At 39.3% G+C, this 21,262-nt stretch overlaps 1 protein-coding gene across 2 annotated transcripts in view; it reads right to left on the bottom strand.

Annotated features, from left to right (window-relative positions):
* MYO1D (myosin ID) overlaps positions 1–21,262 on the bottom strand; it is a 359,991-nt gene that overhangs the window by 94,579 nt on the left and 244,150 nt on the right. For both annotated transcript variants that reach the window (XM_032280908.1, XM_032280909.1), the window contains one exon: positions 14,740–14,894. In XM_032280908.1, coding sequence (XP_032136799.1) covers positions 14,740–14,894 — 155 coding nt within the window. The remainder of the gene's footprint in view (positions 1–14,739; positions 14,895–21,262) is intronic.

Raw genomic sequence — 21,262 nt, 5'->3', positions numbered from 1 at the left:
TTACTATAGGGGTGGCAAAATAACAAATTTCAGGGAAGCTACAAAAGCTAAAGAATTTTGTTATAGTTTTTACTCCATGAGGATTTTTGATTTCTGGTTGTATTACTGAGGTTTAACACCTGTCTTTGTAACTCCTATCTTGCTAGCTCTTTGTTCAATTAACTCTTTTTGGCCTGTGGGATCCACAGATGTATAACATATCAACTAGTGTTCCTCAAGTTCCCACTTCCCTTAAGTGAGCAATTATTTGCATTCTTGAGCATGTCCGGCCTAGGTGGTATCTGTGTCATCAGGCTTTGTCTTGTTGGGCAGTTTTATATTTTAATACTTATTTCTCCCCATTACTTATATGATAAAGTTCAAATTCATTGACATGGGCTTTTATAAGCTTCTACTTATTTTACCAGTCTCATTTCTTGCTACAGCCCTTCTGGTCCCCTGCAATCACCCAATTTTCCAAATGTACCAGTTCCACCAAGTTTTTGCATACTCTGCTTCCTTCTCTAGGGAAAATCTCACCTCATCCCCCAGCTGATAACCTCCAGCTAGACTTGAAGAACCAATTAGGTGACCATTTGCTCTACTAGGGATCTCCTGACTCTGGTAGGCAAAGGGAGCTGGTTTATCCCTGGTGCTTCCACGGCCTTTTATCCATGGTTTATTGTAGTACATACCCGGCAGTATAATGTACATCCTGTCTTTTCATGGGATTAAGAGCAGTTTAAAGAGAAAGGACTAGAAAGGACCGTATGGTCCTCGTTGGTATCCCTCCTACCACACGTAGCCTGACCAGTGGTGGGAGCCTAGTGAATGCATGCTGAATGTGGTATAAAAATAGAACACTGTTTGTTGCAGATAAAACACTTCACTGAGTATATTATGCTTATATCAACTCCTGATTCCAATATAGCTGCTAAGACCTGAAATAAACACATTAAGAAAGCTTTTTAAAAATCGCATTAGTTATATCTGACATTCAATTTAGAAAAAAATTCCAACAGATAGCACCAACCGGGGTATTATTCACTAATCATTTGGTGAATTCATGAATATCTCACAGGAAGATCTCTGTTTTAACATATATTGTAAAGTTTAGAGCTATGGCCCTTAAAAAGTGATATGATTACTCTAAAGGTACAATAGCTACCTATGGAAATGCTGAAAAGATCAGGTTTCCAGTATTTTTGGATTCACTCTTTCAACATAAAAAGCAATGATGGACACGTCACAAAGCAAATAAGAATCTTTGATCTGCACAAAAATCCCCAGAAAATCTCCCATCATTAAAGCAGGTAAAGCTGAGGATGACTGTGACCCTGCTCATCCTCTCGGGGAGCTTTGCCCAAGGGCAGCTGCTTCTCAGAGCAGGCGGCACTGTGCACAGGGTGAGATGGAAAGTCAGTAGATTGCTCACAGTACACAACAGCTGTTACACTTTAACACTGTTTGATTTTTGTCCCAGCTTAGCCACACTGAAAACTTTTTAAGATTTCTCTCTGTACTCTTTTGTGTATAGCAGGTGGGTCTGAGTGTATATAAATAGGTTAAGTTCATTATGTGGAAGCCTGCTCTTTGCAGGTGGGGTTTCCTACCTGGAAGTGCAGGTGGGCCCTCACTGAGAACTTAGGGTAATTAAAAACCATTGCTTAGAATGGCTGGCTGCTCTTTCTAGGACAAGTGGATGTGGTAAACAGGATCTGGGTTCTGTGTGATTTCTCGGTAATCTTCCACTCATTTCTACTCTCCATTCCTTGTTTACCCCTTTTCTCTGAGCCTCAGTCCTCTTTCCACCCCACCTTTCTTCACTGGGGTAGTAGTAGATGTTTCTTCTGCACTTTACTTGTCAGCAATTTTTTTTTTTTTGAGTTGGAGTTTCGCTCTTGTTACCCAGGCTGGAGTGCAATGGCGCGATCTTGGCTCACCGCAACCTCCGCCTCCTGGGTTCAAGCAATTCTCCTGCCTCAGCCTCCCGAGTAGCTGGGACTACAGGCGTACGCCACCATGCCCAGCTAATTTTTGTATTTTTAGTAGAGACAGGGTTTCACCATGTTGACCAGGATGGTCTCGATCTCTTGACCTCGTGATCCACCCGCCTCGACCTCCCAAAGTGCTGGGATTATAGGCGTGAGCCACCACGCCCGGCCTGTCAGCAAATTTAAAACACGAATCTTTGGTGATTTCATTTAAAACAACAAAAACAACAACAAAACCTACTTTCATCGCAATGGCTTCAGCAAATTGGCCATATCAAAACATGATGTGCTCATTCGGGTTATTTTCTGTGTAAGTTCATGGAACCAGTGGCTGTCAAGCCTGAGCATAGGGATCACCTGGGTAGCTTACTAAGAATGTAGGTTCAGGGAGAGTCTGATTTAGAGGGCCAGCGATGGGGCCAGGGGATCTGCCTTTTAAAGAAACATCTTCAGGTGATTCTATTGCAGATGCAGCCCACACTTTAAGGAGCCCTGATAACAGAAAGACTGTCATAGTCTTTTTCATGGCGGCATGCTATTTAATTGTATGGAAATATCATCACATGTTTAGCCATGTTTATTTTCATGAACTTTTATATGGTTTCTATGTTTTCACAATTAAAAACAATGTGACACCATTTGTTTTTCTTGCCCAGTACTGTATCACTTCTGCTTCTTTCGGGAAAGGCTGGCCCCACACACCTCGTCCCCAATCACTCACGCCCCACTCTGCCTCACTCTCTTCCAAAACATGCTCTTCCCCAGGTTTTACTGGAGACTTCCATGTTCTTGGAAGATACCACTTCTCTGGCCAAAGTTACTGTCACTGGGGTAGATGTCTTACCCATGCCATGACAATCATTATTCTGGCCACAGTTATTGAGTCAGTGGGAACATTTTCCTGGGGTTTTAGGACAATAGCTCTGAGAATATTCCCTTAATTTCCGATTGGTGGCAAGGCTGGAAAAGCAGATATAGAGTTATTTGCAGACATTTCCAGCCATGTGGAAGACACCATTGCTGGAGAGTGAAGCTGGCAAGACAAGAGATGTGAAGATGAGAGATGGAGATTGTGATAGCATCTGACTCCCAGATCATAGCTGTTCTTCCTCCAAAGAGCCCCAGTAGCATGCTTTCTGAAGCTCGTTTGTCTGCTAAACACAAATGACAACTTGGTTGGCACATAATTGTTGCTCCTCCCTAGCCTTTCTCCTCAGAAGGCTAAAGATGCTGCTCCACTGGCTTCTGGCAGTTACTGCTGCAGCACAGAAAATGGAAGCGATGCTAATTTTTGTTCCTTTGTAAGAGAATCTCATTCCACTCCCAGGTCTGTATGTTTCATACATATTTTTTAATTTCAAGGATTAACTATACACATAGTTATATATAAAAGGAGAGTTTTGGCCAGGTGTGGTGGCCCAGTCCTGTAATCTCAGGACTTTGGGAGGCCGAAGTGGGCAGATCACAAGGCCAGGAGTTCGAGATCAGCCTGACCAACATGGTAAAACCCCGTCTATACTAAAAATACAAAAATTATCTGGGTGTGGTGGCACACACCTGTAATCCAGCTACTCAGGAGGCTGAGGCAGGAGAATTGCTTGAACCTGGGAGGCAGAAGTTGTGGTTAGCTGAGATTGTGCCACTGCATTCCAGCCTGGGTGACAGAGCAAGACTCTGCCTCAAAAAAAAAAAAAAAAAAAAAAAAAGGAGTTATAGATATTAAGAGTTATATATATTAAAAGGAGACATCTATTCAGTCCTGGTGTTCTTACATAAAGGGGCATATGGACTCTTTGTGGCTCTTTCTTACAGCCCATTTGTTTGTAGCCAAAATCATTTCTCAGTTTTTAAGCTGGAAAGTTACATATATATACATATATATATATATATATATATATATATATATAAATTCTTGAAATTAAAAAAGGTCATCATGGTAACAAAGTAGGGTCTCTGGGGCTTCAGAAAAAGTGCATTCAGTACATACATATTTTCTTTTTGTATATTTTAAATTACCATATTTTATTGAACATAAGATGCCTTTGCTGTAAGATGCACCCTTATTTTGTGTATTGCTAAGAAAGATAAAATGTTGCCCATTCTAACAGTAGATTCTGCACATTGAGACTTCAAACTTTTCTTTCATATCAATTCTATTTTCCGCAATATCAGCTGTGCCATTTTCAGACTTTAATGTTGATTTACGTTTTAAAATATCTTTCCTTACTTCATTCAAATAATGGAACACTTTCGTTTGTTTCTCAGCCAGCACCCCCTTCATCTCAGTCTGCCATGTAATCTTGGGCCTGTTGATGTAGAATTGATGCTTTCTTGAATTTTATTCAGCGTATAAGCAGATGGTTTCCATAATATAAATTTTCAGTTATAGGCCTTTTCAGAAATTGGCTTTTTCTTTTAAGTCTTATAATATCGATATCTCTCTTACTGTTAATATCTTCCTTTACAGGCCTCCCAACTAAGGAGACATCTATTCAGTTCTGGTGTTCTTACATAAAGAAGGGGCATATGGATTTTTCAGGACTCCTTCTTCTAGCCCACCTGTTTGTAGCCAAACTCATTTCTCACTTTTTAAGCTGGAGAGCTGGCTTGTGTGCACAGACTCTAGTTGTGGTTTCAGAGTCTTCTACTTATTATGAAACTGCTGATCTGAGTAGGAATTCCTATATCCTGTTTCCTCGTCAGCTAACTGATAAGGAGAGTCTGAAATTATTTCTAGTTCTGTAGTGGCTAAAGAAAAGTGAATGGAAAGCTGCAGCCCCCAGCATACAACATACCCATGGCTCTTCCAGCACACAGCCCTTTTAGTTGCTGATTTAATATCTTGAAAAGCCTCCCCCCTTCTATCCCACATGCATTACATTGCTTAGAGCTGTAATCCTGGAATCATTCAAGAAAACAGACACTCATATAGTGGTGCGAGGGCTGGCAAGGGGCAGGGATAGCCAGAGGTTGGTTAATGGATATAAAATTACAGCTAGATAGGAGAAATGAGTTCTAGTGTTCTCTAGCACTGTAGGGTGACTATAGAATCCTATATCTGTAATTCTATCTATAATTGGTCACAATTAACAATTTGTTGCATATTTTCAAATAGCTAGAAGAGAGGGTTTTCAATGTTCCTAACAAAAAGAAATGATAAATATCTGAGGTGATAGATATGCTAATTACCTTGATTTGATCATTATACCTTGTACACAGGTATCAAAATATCACTGTACCCCATAAATATGTATAATCATTATGTCAATAAGAAAAATAACTTTAAAAAAGGAAAGAGGTATTCATAAAGGGAAGGAAACTATTAGAAGAATTTTTCCTTTCTTTCATACAGGAGGAGGACTGAGTTACCATCTCCTGGTGGGCAAGGTGCACCTATCAGTAGGAAGGGCTAGAGGCGCTCTACTGTAAGTGGGACCTAACAGTCAGCAATTCTCTGTTTAACAATGGGTATTTGACTGTTATTTACAGGGAACCTTCTGCATGCCAGGCACTGTTCTGGGCATTAGGGAAACAGCAGTGAACAATATAAATAAAGTCTCTGCTCACATGAAGCTTATATTCCAGTTGGAATATATACAATACAGAGGTAAAGATAGAGCATATCAGGTGGAGCTGACAGCCAAGGGGAAATATTAAGCGCAGTATGGGGACAGGCTGAATTGCTATTCTCCATAGGATGGTCAGGGAAGACCTGGTGAGGCAACATATGAGCAGGGGTGAAGGATGCCCCTCTCGGCAGGTCCAGGATTGAGTCATATTTCTAGTTTCCAGTACTGTGGAAAGGTGGCATTGCTTTCTGTGTTTTCAAGTGTATTTCTATCAGAAGTCACAGGAGAGTGAATTGTGGCAACTCCCTTTTCTGGCCCCCATAAATCAGGTGCCTTCAATAATTATCATTTTAAATAGCTCAAATATCCTAAATTTGATGGACCAAAATTTAATCAACCAGTCCTCCACAGCTGGCAATCGACATGATTTCCAACTACCTTTATTTTGCTTATGGAATATAAGCTATTAAAATGAGTGGCCAGGCATTCAAAGAGGGCAGTCTGGAAACACAGATCAAGGGCCATGGGCATTTAGGGTTGTAGGGGAGGAGCAGGGGCCTCACCACAGGAGCAGCAGAAGGCGTGAGCAGCAGCCGTGCTGGGCAGAGACTGCCGGGCACTGAGACCTTTGGGAGGTGGCCCCATCCTCTGTTTCCTTCACCTCTTGTCATGGGACCTCACCTCCCATGGCCCCTGACCTGTACTGCCTCACAGGGACAGCAATGTGCAGCTACCAACTGATAGCCTGCTTATCGGTATGAGTCTCCCCATGGCTCTAAGTGTGAGCTAAAAAGAATATACACAAACTACAACTGAGAAGCTGGTCGAATGTTCAGTTAAATCCAGTAACAGTACTTCTTTAATTAAGCAGATATTAAAGAACAAGAAGCAGATGGCACTGATTTCTGGCTTTCAACCACAGAAAGAGAACAGGAAATAAAAAGAAATTTAAATGCTTGCAATTGGAGTTATACTGAGGTTTCCAGCATCCAGACAGGCAAATGCCTGGACAGCTGCTTAGGGCAGATGGGTCCTTTGACAGCTTAATACTGCAGAGTTTCTGGTGACTTCATAGTTAGGGCAGCCAACATAAGACCATCTGTTTAGCAGTGGGCAGAAAAGCTCAGGACCAGCAGGTAGCTGCTGCTGAGAATGAAACGCAAACCAAAAGTGAGCCACACTCATAACCTCTGTAAACCACTGGCACTGCAACCACAGAAAAAGAAACCTCACCTTAGGCACATGTGATATATACAAGGCCATACAGAAGATAATATTCCAAGAGGCTATACTTGGAATTGTTTCAAGATATTGAAATGCTGTGAGAGACTGTTCACTTGGACAGTTCTTCTGTTCTTTTCTACTTTTCTGGGCAGGAAAGGAAAAGAATAATGAATTCAGAGCCACCTATGCTTAAAAACTAGCTGCCATTTATTATTAAAATGAAAAAATTTTAGGTCAGTAACACATATATTGGTCACAGAAGGTTTACCATGAAAAACAAATAAATCTTCCTCCTACTTCTTTCTCCCCGTACTGAAGTGTCTTAGTTCTCTCAAACACATACATTTCCTAAATATCTTTCCAGATATAGTCTATATTATACATAATCATATGTGTGTATACATATCTATCTGTACCTATATCTATACATTGTTTAGTAGGGGAAAATGGCAAAGTACAGATGGTATGTGTAGCATATCACTATTTTTGTAAAAAAAAAAAAAAGCTGTAAGGAGATATCTATATGTCTATCTATATGGAGAGAGCTATATCTACTTATAGTTATCTAGTAATAGATATGGATAACTTTTGGTTCAACTTCTTGCCAGGCACCTGTAATCCCAGCACTTTGGGAGGCCAAGGTGGGTGGATCACCTGAGGTCAGGAATTTGAGACCAGCCTGGCGAAAATGGTGAAACCCCGTCCGTTTCTACTAAAAATACAAAAATTAGCTGGGCGTAGTGGTAGGCGCCTGTAGCCCCAGCTACTTGGGAGGCTGAGGCAGGAGAATTGCTTGAACCCGGGAGGCGGAGGTTGCAGTGAGTTGAGATGGTACCACTGCACTCCAGCCTGGGTGACAGAGCGAGACTCTGTCTCAAAATTAAAAAAAAGGATATCTCTTGTTTCAACTTCTTTACACAAATGGTGGTACAGGACACACACCATTCTGTACTTTGCCCTTATTTCCTACTTATTTGGAAATGGTTTTATATCAATATATAGAATTCTATTATTCTTGTATTGGTTGCATTTAAAATGAACAAAAGCATATTAATGACTGAGAAGTACTGCAGTAAAGAAACCTGTTAGGGCCAGGCATGGTGGCTCATGCTTGTAATCCCAGCATTTTCGGGGGGCTGGGGCGGGTAGATTGCTTGAGACCAGCCTGGCCAACATGGCCAAATCCCATCTCTACTAAAAACACCAAAATTAGCTGAGTGTGGTGGGACATGCCTGTAATTCCAGCTACTCAGGAAGCTGAGGCACGAGAATTGCTTGAACCCACGAGGCAGAGGTTACAGTGGGCCGAGACTGCACCACTGTACTCCAGCCTGGGTAACACAGCAAGACTCTGTTTCAAAAAAGAAATAAAAGAAACGCATTTGACTTCATTAGCATATCCTAAATGTATTTGACTTTGGGTCTCCCCACCCTATGGTGGAATTTTTGATTTGTGGAATACAGCCTGGACTTGCTGGTATCAGGTGTTTCTGGATGGTGTCTGTTCTGACTGGTTTGTGCTTGAGCCATACTGGTTGTTATATATTCTTTATGTCACCTTTTGGAATGTACAAGTATAACCTGGAGACGTTTTGGGTTCAGTTGCAGACCACTGCAATAAAGTGAATGTCACAATAAAACAAGTCACACAATTTTTTTTGGTTTGCCAGGGCACATAAAAGTTATGTTTACATTACACTGTAGTCTATTAAGTGTGCAATAGCATCATGTCTAAATAATGTATATACTTGAATTAAAAATAATAATGAAAGTGTGAGTTAAAAAGAACATACGTAAACTATAACAGCGAAGTCAGTCAAATGTTCAGTTAAATCCACTGAGAATGCTCCTTTAATTAAGCAGATATTAAAGAAGAATAAAACATGCTAAAAATGCTAATGATCATCTGAGTCTTCAGTGAGTTGTAACCTTTTTTGCTGTTGGAGGGTCTTGTCTTGATGTTGATGGCTGCTCACTGATCAGGGTGGTGGCTGCTGATGGCTGGGGTGGCTGTGGCAATTTCTTTAAATAGATAACCATGAAGTTTGCCACACTGATTGACTCTTGCTTTCATGAAAGATTTCTCTATAGCATTGGAGGATGCTTGAGAGCCTTTTACCCATAATAGGATGTCTTTCAAAATTGGAGTCAATCCTCTCAAATCCTGTCACTGCTTTGTCAACGAAGTTTATATAATAATTTAGATGCTTTGTTATCATTTCAACATTAACAGCATCTTCATCAGGTGTAGATTCCATCTTAAGAAACCACTTTCTTTGCTCTTCCATAGAAGCTACTCCTCATCCATTCAAGTTTTATCATGAGATTATAGCTATTCAGTCACATCTTTAGGCTCTACTTCCAATTCAAGTTCTCTTGCTATTTCTACATCTGCAATAACTTCTTCCAATGAAGTCTTGAACTCCTCAAAGTCATCCATGAGAGCTGGAATCAACTTTTTCCAAACTTCTGTTAGTGTTGCTATTTTGACCTCCTTCCATGAATCACAAATGTTCTTAGTGGCATCTAGAATGGTGAATCCTTTCCAGAAGGTTTTCAATGTACTTTGCCCAGATCCATTAGAGGAATCACTATTTATGGCAGCTGTGGCCTCATGAAATGTTTTTTTCTTTTTCTTTTTGTTTATTTGAGATAGAGTCTTGCTCTATTGACCAACATGGAATGCAGTGGTGCAATCTTGGCTCACTGCAACCTCTGCCTCCCGGGTTCAAGAGATTCTCCTATCTCAACCTCCCAAGTAGCTGGGATCATGGATGCACACCACCACACTGGGCTAATTTTTGTATTTTTAGTAGAGATGGGGTTTCATCATGTTGGCCAGGCTGGTTTTGAACTCCTGAACTCAGGTGATCAGCCTACCTCAGCCTCCCAAAGTGCTGGGATTACAGGCATGAGCCACTGTGCCTGACCATTAAATGTATTTCTTAAACAACTGGCTTAAAAGTCGAAATTATTCCTTTATCCATGGGCTGCACAATAGATGTTGTGTTTGCAGGCATGGGAACAAGATGAATCACCTTGTACATTTCCATCAGTGCTCTTGGATGACTAAATGCATTGTCAGTGAGTGGTGATGTTTTGAAAGAAATCTTTTTTTTTTTTTCTCTGAGCAGCAGGTCTCAACAGTGGGCTTAAACTATTCAGCAAACTATGCTATAAACAGATGTGCTGTCATGCAGGCCTTGTGTTTCATTTATAGAGCACAGGCAGAGTAGATTTTGTGTAATTTTAAGAGCTCTGGGATTTTTGGAACAGTCAGTGAGCACTGGCTTCAACTTAAAGTCACTAGCTGCATTAGCTCCTAACAAAAGAGTCAGCCTGTGCTTTGAAGCTAGGCATTGACCTTCTCCTCTCTAGCTATGAAAGTCCTAGATGGCATCTTCTTCCAGTGTAAGACTATTTTGTCCACATTGAAAATCTGTCGTTTAGTGTAGTCACCTTAATCAATTATCTTAGCTGGATCTTCTGAATAACTTGCCACAGCTTCTCCATCATCACTTGCTGCTTCACCTTGTACTTTTACGTTATGGAGATGCCTTCTTTTCTTTCTTTCTTTTTTTTTTTTTTGAGACAGAGTTTCGCTCTTGTTACCCAGGCTGGAGTGCAATGGCGCGATCTCGGCTCACCGCAACCTCTGTCTCCTGGGTTCAGGCAATTCTCCTGCCTCAGCCTCCTGAGTAGCTGGGATTACAGGCACGTGCCACCATGCCCAGCTAATGTTTTGTATTTTTAGTAGAGACGGGGTTTCACCATGTTGACCAGGATGGTCTCGATCTCTTGACCTCGTGATCCACCCGCCTCGGCCTCCCAAAGTGCTGGGATTACAGGCTTGAGCCACCGTGCCCGGCCTGATGGCTTCTTTTCTTAATCCTCATGAACCAACCTCTACTAGCTTCCAACTTTTCTTCTGCGTCTTCCTCACCCCTCTCAGCCTTCAAAGAACTGAAGAGAGTTTAGGGCCTTGCTCTGCATTAGGCTTTGGTTTAAGGGAATGTTTGGCTGGTTTGATCTTTTATTCAGATTACTCAAACTTTCTCCATATCAGCAATAAGACTGTTTCACGTTTTTTATCATTCATGTATTCACTGGATTAGCACTTTTAATTTCCTAAGAACGTTTCCTTTGCATTCATAACTGGGCTGTTTAACTTAAGAGGCCCAGCTTTCAGCCTATTCTCAGCTTTCAACCCTGCCTTGCTCACTAAACTTAATCATTTCTAGTTTTCTCTTTTTCTTTTCTTTCTTTCCTTTTTTTTTTTTTTTTTTTTTTTTTTTTTTTGAGACAGGGTCTTGCTCTGTCACCCAGGTTAGAGTGCAGCGGCACAATCATGGCTCACTGCAGCTTTGAACTCAGCCTCTTAAGTAGCTGGGACTACAGGTGTGCACCACCACACTTGACTAATTTAAAAATTTTTTTGTAGAGATGGAGTCTCGCTATGTTGTGCAGAGGAACTCCTGGCCTCAAGCAATCCTCCTGCCTTAACCTTGCAAAGTACTGGGATTAGAGGCATGAGCCATCATATCTGGCCCATTTCTAGGTTTTAATTTAAATTGAGAGATGTGCAACTCTCCTATTCACTTGAACATTTAGAAGCCATTGTAGGGTTATTAACTGATCTAATTTCAATCTTGTAGTATCACAGGGAATAAGGGAGCCCAAAAGTTAGGAAGAGAGACGACAGGGGAATAGATGGTCAGTGGAACAGTCAGAACGCACACAACATGGATCAATTGTCTGTGGTCTTACATGGGTGCAGTTTGTGGTGCCCTGAAATGACTACAATAACAACAAAGATCACTGATCAAAGACCACCATAGCAGATAATAACAATATAAAGTTTTGAAATATTATGAGAATTATCAAAATGTGACACAGAGACACAAAGTTAATATATGCTGTTGGAAAAACGGCACTAATAGACTTGTTCAACGCAGGGTTGCCAGAAACCTTCAATTTGTAAAAACCACAGTATCTGTGAAGTATACTAAGGCAAAGAACAAGAAGATGAGGTATGCCTGTACTTTATTAAAGATTGCCTTCAAACGTTTTAGCAAACATAAAATTTGTGGGTGTGTACTTGGGGAGGCAGAAATCATGGGTCCAGGTTGAACAAAGACTGCAGGAAGTGAAAGAGAGAGTAATTTATACTTAGTTGGATTTGTTTCAAGATTCATGTCAAAGAAATGCCAGGAAAGGTCTGGTTTCAGCTCATGGTGATGAGGAAAAATTTATTCGAGGAGAAGCTTTGTCTTTTTGTGTTTTCTTTTTAAATCATGAAACATTTCAAACATCAGTGTATTTTTTATCTAGAAGTTTGATTTGGGTCTTTTTCTTATACCTTCCAGATCTCTAGTTAATTTATAAACAACTGAAATCTAGTTATAATGATTTACAATGTATCTGTTAATTCTAGTATTTTTGGCTGTTCTGGGTTGGTGTCAATGGGATGATTACCCCCTCATAATGGACTATATTTTCCTGCCTATTTCATGCCTGTAATCTTTGACTGGATGTCAGACATTGTGAATTTTACCTGTTGGGTACGGATATTTTTGTATTTGTATAAATATTCATGAGCTTTGTTTTAGGATGAAACTAAGTTACTTGGAAGCAGCGTGATCCTTTTGGGTCTTGCTTTTCAGATTTATTAGGTGGCACCAGAGCAGCATTTATTCTAGGCCAATTATTCCCCCCTACTGAGGCAAAACCCTTCTGAGTACTCTACCCAAATATCCTGTGAATGACAAAGTTCTCTAGTCTGCCATGTTAGATCAGAAGCTACTCCCGGCTCTTTGTGAGGCTGGGCACTGTTCCCTCTGGTCCTCTTAGCTGGTTCTTTCCTCAGCCTTGGCAAGTTTTAAGCCCCTTCCTCCCAACTGCTGACAAGAAAACATTTCAGAATGTACTTTAGGGAAATTATCTGGAAGATGAAGCATTGTTCTGAAGTTAATTCCCTGTCACCTTTGGATTTCCATAATTAACTCAGGGACAAATAAGATTATATGCCACAATATTATGCTTATAAAATACAATGTGAATTTCAATGTCATGCCAATGATACAATATTTGACAATAAAGGAAAATAGCTAAAAAAAAATCAAATTAACCTTTTCTCAAAAAGTCAATAGTAAGTTGATGACTACAACTCTAAGTCAAAATTTCAAGCCTGAATTTTCTGGGGGCTGGGAGGAAAGATTTTCTCCCCCATTTCCACTTCACTCTTAATTCATAAGATAGGAACATCAAGAATTAAAAAAAAAAAAAAAGACCACCAAAAAAATCCAGCACTTTGACAGTCTTCTCTTTACATCGATAACATTTTAAAGAAATTAAAAATTCTTACATACATTAAAGATAGAAGGTATATACCTAGAAATGTACCTCAGCATGCATATGCTAGCTAGGAAAAGAAAGCAAGTGATGAAATCTATGGCCAGATTCACATATTTCTGTCACTTGTAGAAGGCATTTAATAGATTAGAATTTGCTAGATAAGCACCCAGATAGAGAGAAAATACTTCAATTTCCCAGCAAAAACTATTGCATTCATTAGTATTGGTATCCAAATTAAGAGTAAAAAATTAAAATTCCTTTAATTCTCCATATTTTGCTGTAACTAAATGTTAGCAGGAAAATAAGCCTGTTTATTTGAGTTATAGACATTTATTGCAGAGATGCCTTCTTTCTGTCTTTTTGTTACATTCTAAACTATTTAAATTTTTCTTAGCTTTATATTTATTTGGCAGATGGAAGGGAATTTTCAAAAGCCTATGAGTTTATTATTATTTTTGGTAATAACTTTGATTCTTATTTCTCCCCCACATGTGACCATTAAGTATTATTTTACTTATAGCATCTAAAATGATTTAATAATAGAAAATAAAGATCCCCTTTGATCTAGAATGCAAGGTTTAATAACATAAAATAAATGGTCTGTGCAGCCTACCTCTAAAATTATGCTCTATATATGAGAAAAAATGAACACAACAGAATTAAACATGTGGACATCTGATTCCAAATATCTGTTTGTTGAGATAAAGAGAAGCCATGTCTAAATCGAAAAAAAAAAATACTAATAAGGAATACTTGATTAATTTTGGGAGCTCAGGAAAAGTCTTTTAGGAAGGAAAGGGAACTACAATTGTATCATTTCTCAGTCACTGATTTTGATGAGTGGTCTTCTCCCACCATCAGGGTGGGCTGGGGGAGGGGAAGGCAGTATGCCACAAACAGAGCACTTGACTTTGGAGTTACACAACCACCCACGTATCCCAAGGCCCCTTATGGGAATAGAAATCCAATCTCTGAAACGACTACAATAAATAACCAGACAAAATCACTCCCCTGCTTAAAATTATCCATTCACTGGTCCCCATCACCCTCAGGACCAGCTCTGTGTTTACATTTATTATATCACTGTTCACCCCCTTGCCCCAGGTATCATCAGGGCTCCAAATGAAGTTCTCAGATTATGCCATGTTCCATCATGACTCCATGTTTTTGCAGTGGTTACCACCTCTCTCAGGAATTCCTGTAGTCTTCATGCACTTGCATGCCACCCCAAACCTGCCTTCTAATTTGCTTATAGTCATAGTGGACACACAAACTGATTATACTTGGAGTAAATGAGAAGCTGTGATGAGAAGAATATAAAGTAATTTGTCTATCTTTTGGATTTAATTACACTTGGATCGGCAGTGGAAAAAAAAAAATCACCATTAGGGAAATCTCTCATTGTTGGTTCAGCTGGAGGCTGGAAAAGTAGAAGATAATTCCTAATCTTGAAAGTAAGCTGGGATGCTAATTTTACCTTCTGTGAAACAGATGATTTAAGTTGTATGGAGAAAAATAGCTCAATGCATTAAAATTGGTATAAAACAAGTTCAATGATAATTACGATGAAAGATTTCATATATTTAAAACCTGTCTTAGTTACAAAAATCAAACTTTACCTCTTGAAATGATTCACCAGCACACCAACAAGTTCTCCAATTCGACTTTCATGAGTTGGCTGTTTGCTGAAGAGGCAGACAATGAGGTCTTTGTTGTCTTTCGTATGGAACACTACAAGTTGGTCCTTTCCATTGGAGACACTCAGACCAGTCAACTGCAAAGAGATAATGCATGGAAAACTATTAGGCTCATTTTCAAAAGAATGAATTAAAAAATGCATTTTGGAGCTGGGCACAGTGGCATGTGTGTATGGCCCCAGTGACTTGGGAGGCTGAAACAGGAGGATCATTTGAGCCCTGGAGTTTGAATCCAGCCTGGGCAACACAGTGAGGTACCATCTCTAAAAACAACAAAAAAGCCGTACATTTTTTAATGGTTTTGCTCAGTAACTCTGCTGACTTTAATCTTTATCAGTTTCATGGAACAAGTAGATGGAAGGAAATAATAAAGGGAAGAAATGAATACAATTGGAAATAGAAAAACAATAAATAAAAATTAATGAAACAGAGATAGTTCTTTCAGAAAATCAATAAAACTGAAAAACCTCTAGCCCAAAACAAAAAAAGAATGAAGACCTTAATACCACTATCAGGAATGGAAGCGGGGACATCTCTACAGACCACACATGATTGAAAGGATAATATTAAAATATTTGGACCAACTCTGTATAAAAACTTATTCAACAACTTAGTTAAAACCAAATAATTCCTTAAGGGCCACAAAATACGAAAACTCTCCAAGAATAAATAACTTGAATAATTCTGTATCTGTTGAAGAAATTAAATTTATAGTTAAAAACATTTTGAAAAAGAAAATTCTAGTCCCAGATGATCTCACTACTGAGTTCCACCAAACATTTAAAGAAGAAATAACACTAATTCACCATATTTCTTCTAGAAAATAGAAGAGAAGGGAACACTTCCTAACACATTTTGAAGTTGGCATTATTCTGATATCAAAAATAAACAGCACAGAACAAGAAAACTACAAACTGATACTCTTCATCAACATGGATGTCAACAAAATATTAGCAAATTAAATCCAACAATATATAAAAATGATAATACAACATGACCAATGGAGTTTATCTAAGAAATGCAAGGCTAGTTCAGTATTCAAAAACTAATCAAAGTAATGACAGAACAAAATGACAGGATAGTGACACAGAAAAATTATTTAACAAAATTCAACATTCATCCATGATAAAAATTTCTCAGCAAACCAGGATTATAAGGAAACTTAATCTAATAAAATGGCATATACAAAATGCCACAGCTAACATCATACTTAGTGAAGAAGGACTGAATGTTTTCCCTGAAGACTGGGAGCAATGCAAGGATTTCCACTGTCACTGCTGCTATGCAACATCATACTGGAAGCCCTAGCCAGTGCAGCAAGGCAGGTCAAAGAAATTAAAAAGCACTGGGTATGGTGGCTCACACCTGTAATTCCAACACTTTGTGAGGCTGTATCACTTGAGGTCAAGAGTTCAAGACCAGCCTGATCAATATGGTGAAACCCTGTCTCTACTAAAAATACAAAAATTAGCTGGGCGGGGTGACAGCTGCCTGTAATCCCAGCTACTCGGGAGACTGAGGCAGAAGAATCACTTGAACCTCAGAGGCGGAGTTGCAGTGAGCCAAGATGGCACCACTGCACTCCAGCCTGGGTGACAGAGCAATACTCCGTCTCAAAGAAAAAAAAAAAAAAGAAATTAAAAAGCATACAGATTGTAAAGGAAGAAACAAATGCCTCTGTTTTCAGATTACATGATCGCCTACATAGAAAATGCCAAGGGATCCACAAAATAGCTCCCAGAACTGGTAAATGCATTTAGTAAGGTCAAAGGATACAAGGCTGATATACAAAAATATTTCTATATTAGCAATGAATAATCTGTAACAAAAATTTAAAAACAAAACCATCTATAACAACTCCAAAAACAAAAATACTTAGATATAAATCTAACAAAACATCTATCTGTAGGACCTACATGTTGAAAACTAAAAAATATTGAACAAGTCAAATTAAAATGCTGATGAAAGGAATAAAAGAAAACCTAGGCTGGATGCGGTGGCTGAAGCCTGTAATCCCAACACTTTGGGAGGCCGAGGTGGGCAGATCACGAGGTCAAGGGATTGAGATCATCCTGGCCAACATGGTGAAACCCTGTCTCTACTAAAAATACAAAAATTAGCTGGGTGTGGTGGTGCATGCCTGTAGTCCCAGCTACTCGGGAGGCTGAAGCAGGAGAATTGCTTGAACCTGAGAGGTAGAAGTTGCAGTGAGCCGAGATTGTGCCACTGCACTCCAGACTGGTTACAGAGTGAGATTTCACCACAAAAAAAAAGAAGAAAAAAAAAAAAAGAAAAAAGAAAAGAAAACCTAAATAAATGAAGAGAAATAATATCCTCATGGGCTAGAAAACACAATATTCTTAAGATACCATTTTTTCCCTGTTGATGTATAGATTAAATGAAATCCTAACCAAAATCCCAGCAAGATTTTTTGTAGATATCAACAAGCAGATTCTAAAGTGTGTATGGAAAGGCAAAAGAACCAGAATAGCCACAAGAGTTTTGTAAATGAAGAATAAAGTTGGAGGGCTCACAGTAGCTGATTTTAATACTTAGTATAAAGCTACATTAATCAAGACAATAAAGGAAAAGAAATCATAGACCAGAAACAGACTCACATGAATACGGCCAATAAATTTTTCACATGGGTGCAAAGGCAATTCAATGAAGAAAGGGTAATGTGGGCATCTGGATAACTTGGAACACTTGGACATCCCCATGCAAATGGTAATAAAATTCTACCTAAGTCTCACATCTTGTAAACAATTCAGAGTGGACTACAGATCTAAATGCAAAATGTAAAACTGGAAAACTTTTAGGAGAAAACATAGAAGAAAATCTTTGTGATCTTGGGTTGGCAAAGATTTCTTAGAAATGATACCAAAAGCACAATCCATAAAGCAAAAAATTGATAAATTGAACTTCATCAAATTTAAAACTTTTGCTCTGAGGAAGACCCTGGTGAGAGAGTGAAAGGACTAGCCACAGACTGACAGAAAATATTTGGAAAGATATATCTGATAAAGGACTTGTATTTAGAATACATAAAGAGCCCTTAAAACTTAAGACCCAGTAAACATCTCAATTAAAAATAATGGGTAATAGCACTGAAATCTCCTTTGACGTGATAAGAAAAAAAAATAAGTAAAAGATTTGAAATTGCTTCACCAAAGAAAGCACGGGGGTAGTGAATAAGCACATGAAAGGGTGCTCAACATCAGTAGCCATTAGGGAAATGCAAACTAAAACTGCAACGGGAAACACTGCAAACCCACCAAAATGGCTAAAATAACAAAACAGATGCAACAACAAAAAAGTGGTAATACTAAATGCTGGTGAGGACACAGAACAATGGTACTCCATGCACGATTGGTGAAAATGTCAAATGGTACGGCCACTGTGGAAACAGTGGTTAACTCAAAAAATTAAAGAGAATTACCATATGAGCCAGCAATCTCACTCCTAGGCAGGTATCCCAGAGAAATAAAAACTTAGCTTTGCATGAACATTTATACATGAAGGTTTATAGCAAAAGCTGGAAACAACCCAAATATCCTTCAGTGTGTGCATGGATAAATAAACTGTGGTACATCTAAATAATGGAATGCTACTCAGCAATGAACAAACTAATGATACAAATTACTGACATGCAACAATGTGGATAAATCTCACAGGCCTTATGGCTGAATGAAAGCAGCCTGTGTGACTCCATTTACATGATACTCTATAGAAGATAAAAGGATAAGTAGGATTTCAACATGAATTTGGAAAGAAAAAAAAAAGAAATAAGAAAAAAGAAAGAAGAAAAAAAAGAAGGAAGATACAAGGATAAGGATGGACACAGATCAGCAGTTGCCAGGATTTGGGGTTATGAGGAGGCAGATACAAGGGAGTTTTTTGGGGTATGGAACTACTCTGTATCATGATTGTAGCAGTGGTTAGGCAACTTTATGCACATACTGAGACTCAGAGACCTGTACACCACTGCCCACGCAAGTAAATTATATTCACTGCATATAAATTTAAAAAACTGAGCTCCCTGGCTGTTTTGATCTCCAGATATTCTACTTTGCTCAATAAAGCAGAAGCCAGAGTGACTTCCTCATTCTGTGGTCTGTTCTTCTATTGCATAAAATACTGAAGTGTTACCTCCTAGCTACCACAGGTGCTATCAGCCAGGCAGGCAGCCTGAACAAGGCAGCCACTGGGGGATGGCACAGTGCCAGGCAGCCTGGGGTAGGGACAGGTGTACGGAAGATGCTGGGAATGGGATCCCTGTTCTTGGGGGATTCACAATCCAGTTGGATCAGAGGAGGAGATAAATATCAAATAACTGAAGAAAAACACCTCAACAGTTTACAGATTTGGAATGCCACTTAATTCCATGGCTATATTTTACAGATAGAAATTGAGACTGAAAGAGGTCAGCTCATCGCAGGCCCGGGAACTAGAACTCAGAACTGCAGGCTGACTGGGACTCATGTTCTTTCCATTTCACCAGGCTTTTCCAGTATCATGTATAAATGAACATAAACTCTATATGTAAGTATTCCCATGAATACTTTTTCATAAGAGGTGAGTTCTTGGGTTCATTTTAAAGAATGCCAGGGTCAGTGCTTAATGGAGAGAAGAGAAAACATTAAAGAAATTGGAAATCAACCAATCAATGTGGCTCATGGGCTTTCTGAGGCTGTTGGTAAGAGAATATAGCAATCTTTCTGCAACTTAGAGGTACTGGATCCAGATGATTTTTATATGATTAAATTTAAAAATATCGTTTTCATTTTTAAAAACATTTTATATCTATTATGCTTCACTCTCATTTGATTATTTTATATGTGAAATTCAAAATTGAATTTATGTAGCACTTCACAGGAGAGCTTGATTAAAGCCTAATGAAATGAGAATGGTAATAGCAGTAACTGCCAGCATATCCCAGGAGCATTAGCTGCAGGGGTTCAGGGAAAAGAGACAGGTTCAGCAAAGAATGCTGAAACCACAGGGATACAGGATCCTTTCCTAGATACTGCCTGGACCAGAGGGCAGGAGCCAATGACTGTTCTCGGCCACCACCCCCTCAGTGGGTGGGCTTCTCTCACCCTTTCCCTCTCCCTCGCTGTCTGGGTGACTTTATCTGCTGTGGGTGGGAGTTCTTCATGTGTACACACAGGTCTAGTGGTGTGTCAGAGTCCCGGAAGAAATGAAGAAAAACAGCACGTAAGTTGCCCTGCAAGTCCCTTGTCACCAAGGCAGGACAAACAGCACTCAGAATGTCCCCTTTAGTTCTAGAAGAAAGGATGGTAAGTGGGGATTAGTGGACTAAGGATGACCTGGGTGTTAATCCCAATTCAGCCCTGTAATCTTGAGTGACTTATTTAATTTATTATGGCATCTGTCTCCTTTTCTGCAAAATAAAGATAATATCAGGTGCCTTGTCTACCTTGCAGGGTTGTGGTAAGTAGCAACTCTGGAGCACAAAAAGTAAATAAGTGAAAAAACCGTCTTCAAAGATCTTACACTCTAAGTGAAAATATATCTACAAAACTTAATCACTGAAAATATAATTTTAAAACCTTACAACACCATGCAAATGGAAGGTATTGTGTGAGACACCTCAGCTGGGGAAGGGGTCACTACCTCATTGCCTTTAGGCAGCCATAACACACAGATGCATTTCTCTAAACAAAAGGGAAACTCCTTATCAAGGCTCCCCCTGCCCCCATTGCCTCCTTATTTCTCCTCATCTATGAGAGTTCTATGCTATGATAAAGCTAAGCCTTCTCTTTCTGTGGCCTTGAAGATCTGAACAGGACAAACAAAGTCTCTGACTGCAACACATTTCAATTCTCCCAGCCTCTCCCTAACTAAGAAGGACGAAACAGTGAACACAACTAGATGGTAAAGAGATGGGCAGTTCTGGAAGAGGAGGCCAGTGTGAGAAGTCAGAGCGGATGTCCTCTCCTTCTCTGCAATGGAATGAGTGCAAGAGAGCAGAGCTCACTACACAAGAAAATCTCTAATCCATATTATCATTTACCAAATAAGCACAATGCAGATCGGTATTAGAAAGAGAAATAATTCCAAAAGACAAATAAGACAAATTATAAACACAATGGAAGCAGTAACAGAATAGATACTGCAGAAAATTAAAGAATAATAGAAGAAAAGGTCCCAGTCTTTAGATAGAAAGGAACCACAGGTACCAGCCAAACTTAGAGGATCTTATGGATGTGTGGCACAGATAAGGTTTTTATCTGTAGAATAAAGGAAAACATCTTCAAGTATCTAGGCATATGAAAATAAGTTATCTATATAGGAAAATACAATTAAGGTTTATATCCTTTTTTAAAAAAGAAACTTGGCTGGGTACGGTGGCTCATGCCTGTAATACCAACACTTTGGGAGGCTGAGATGGGAGGATCACTTGAGGTCAGGAGTTTGAGAC

Source organism: Sapajus apella, unplaced genomic scaffold, assembly GCF_009761245.1.
Source record: "Sapajus apella isolate SASKATOON/1434 unplaced genomic scaffold, GSC_monkey_1.0 scaffold12, whole genome shotgun sequence".
Taxonomy (NCBI): domain Eukaryota; kingdom Metazoa; phylum Chordata; class Mammalia; order Primates; family Cebidae; genus Sapajus; species Sapajus apella.
Note: the sequence above shows the minus strand (reverse complement) of the source record. Positions and strands in the feature narration are given on the sequence as shown.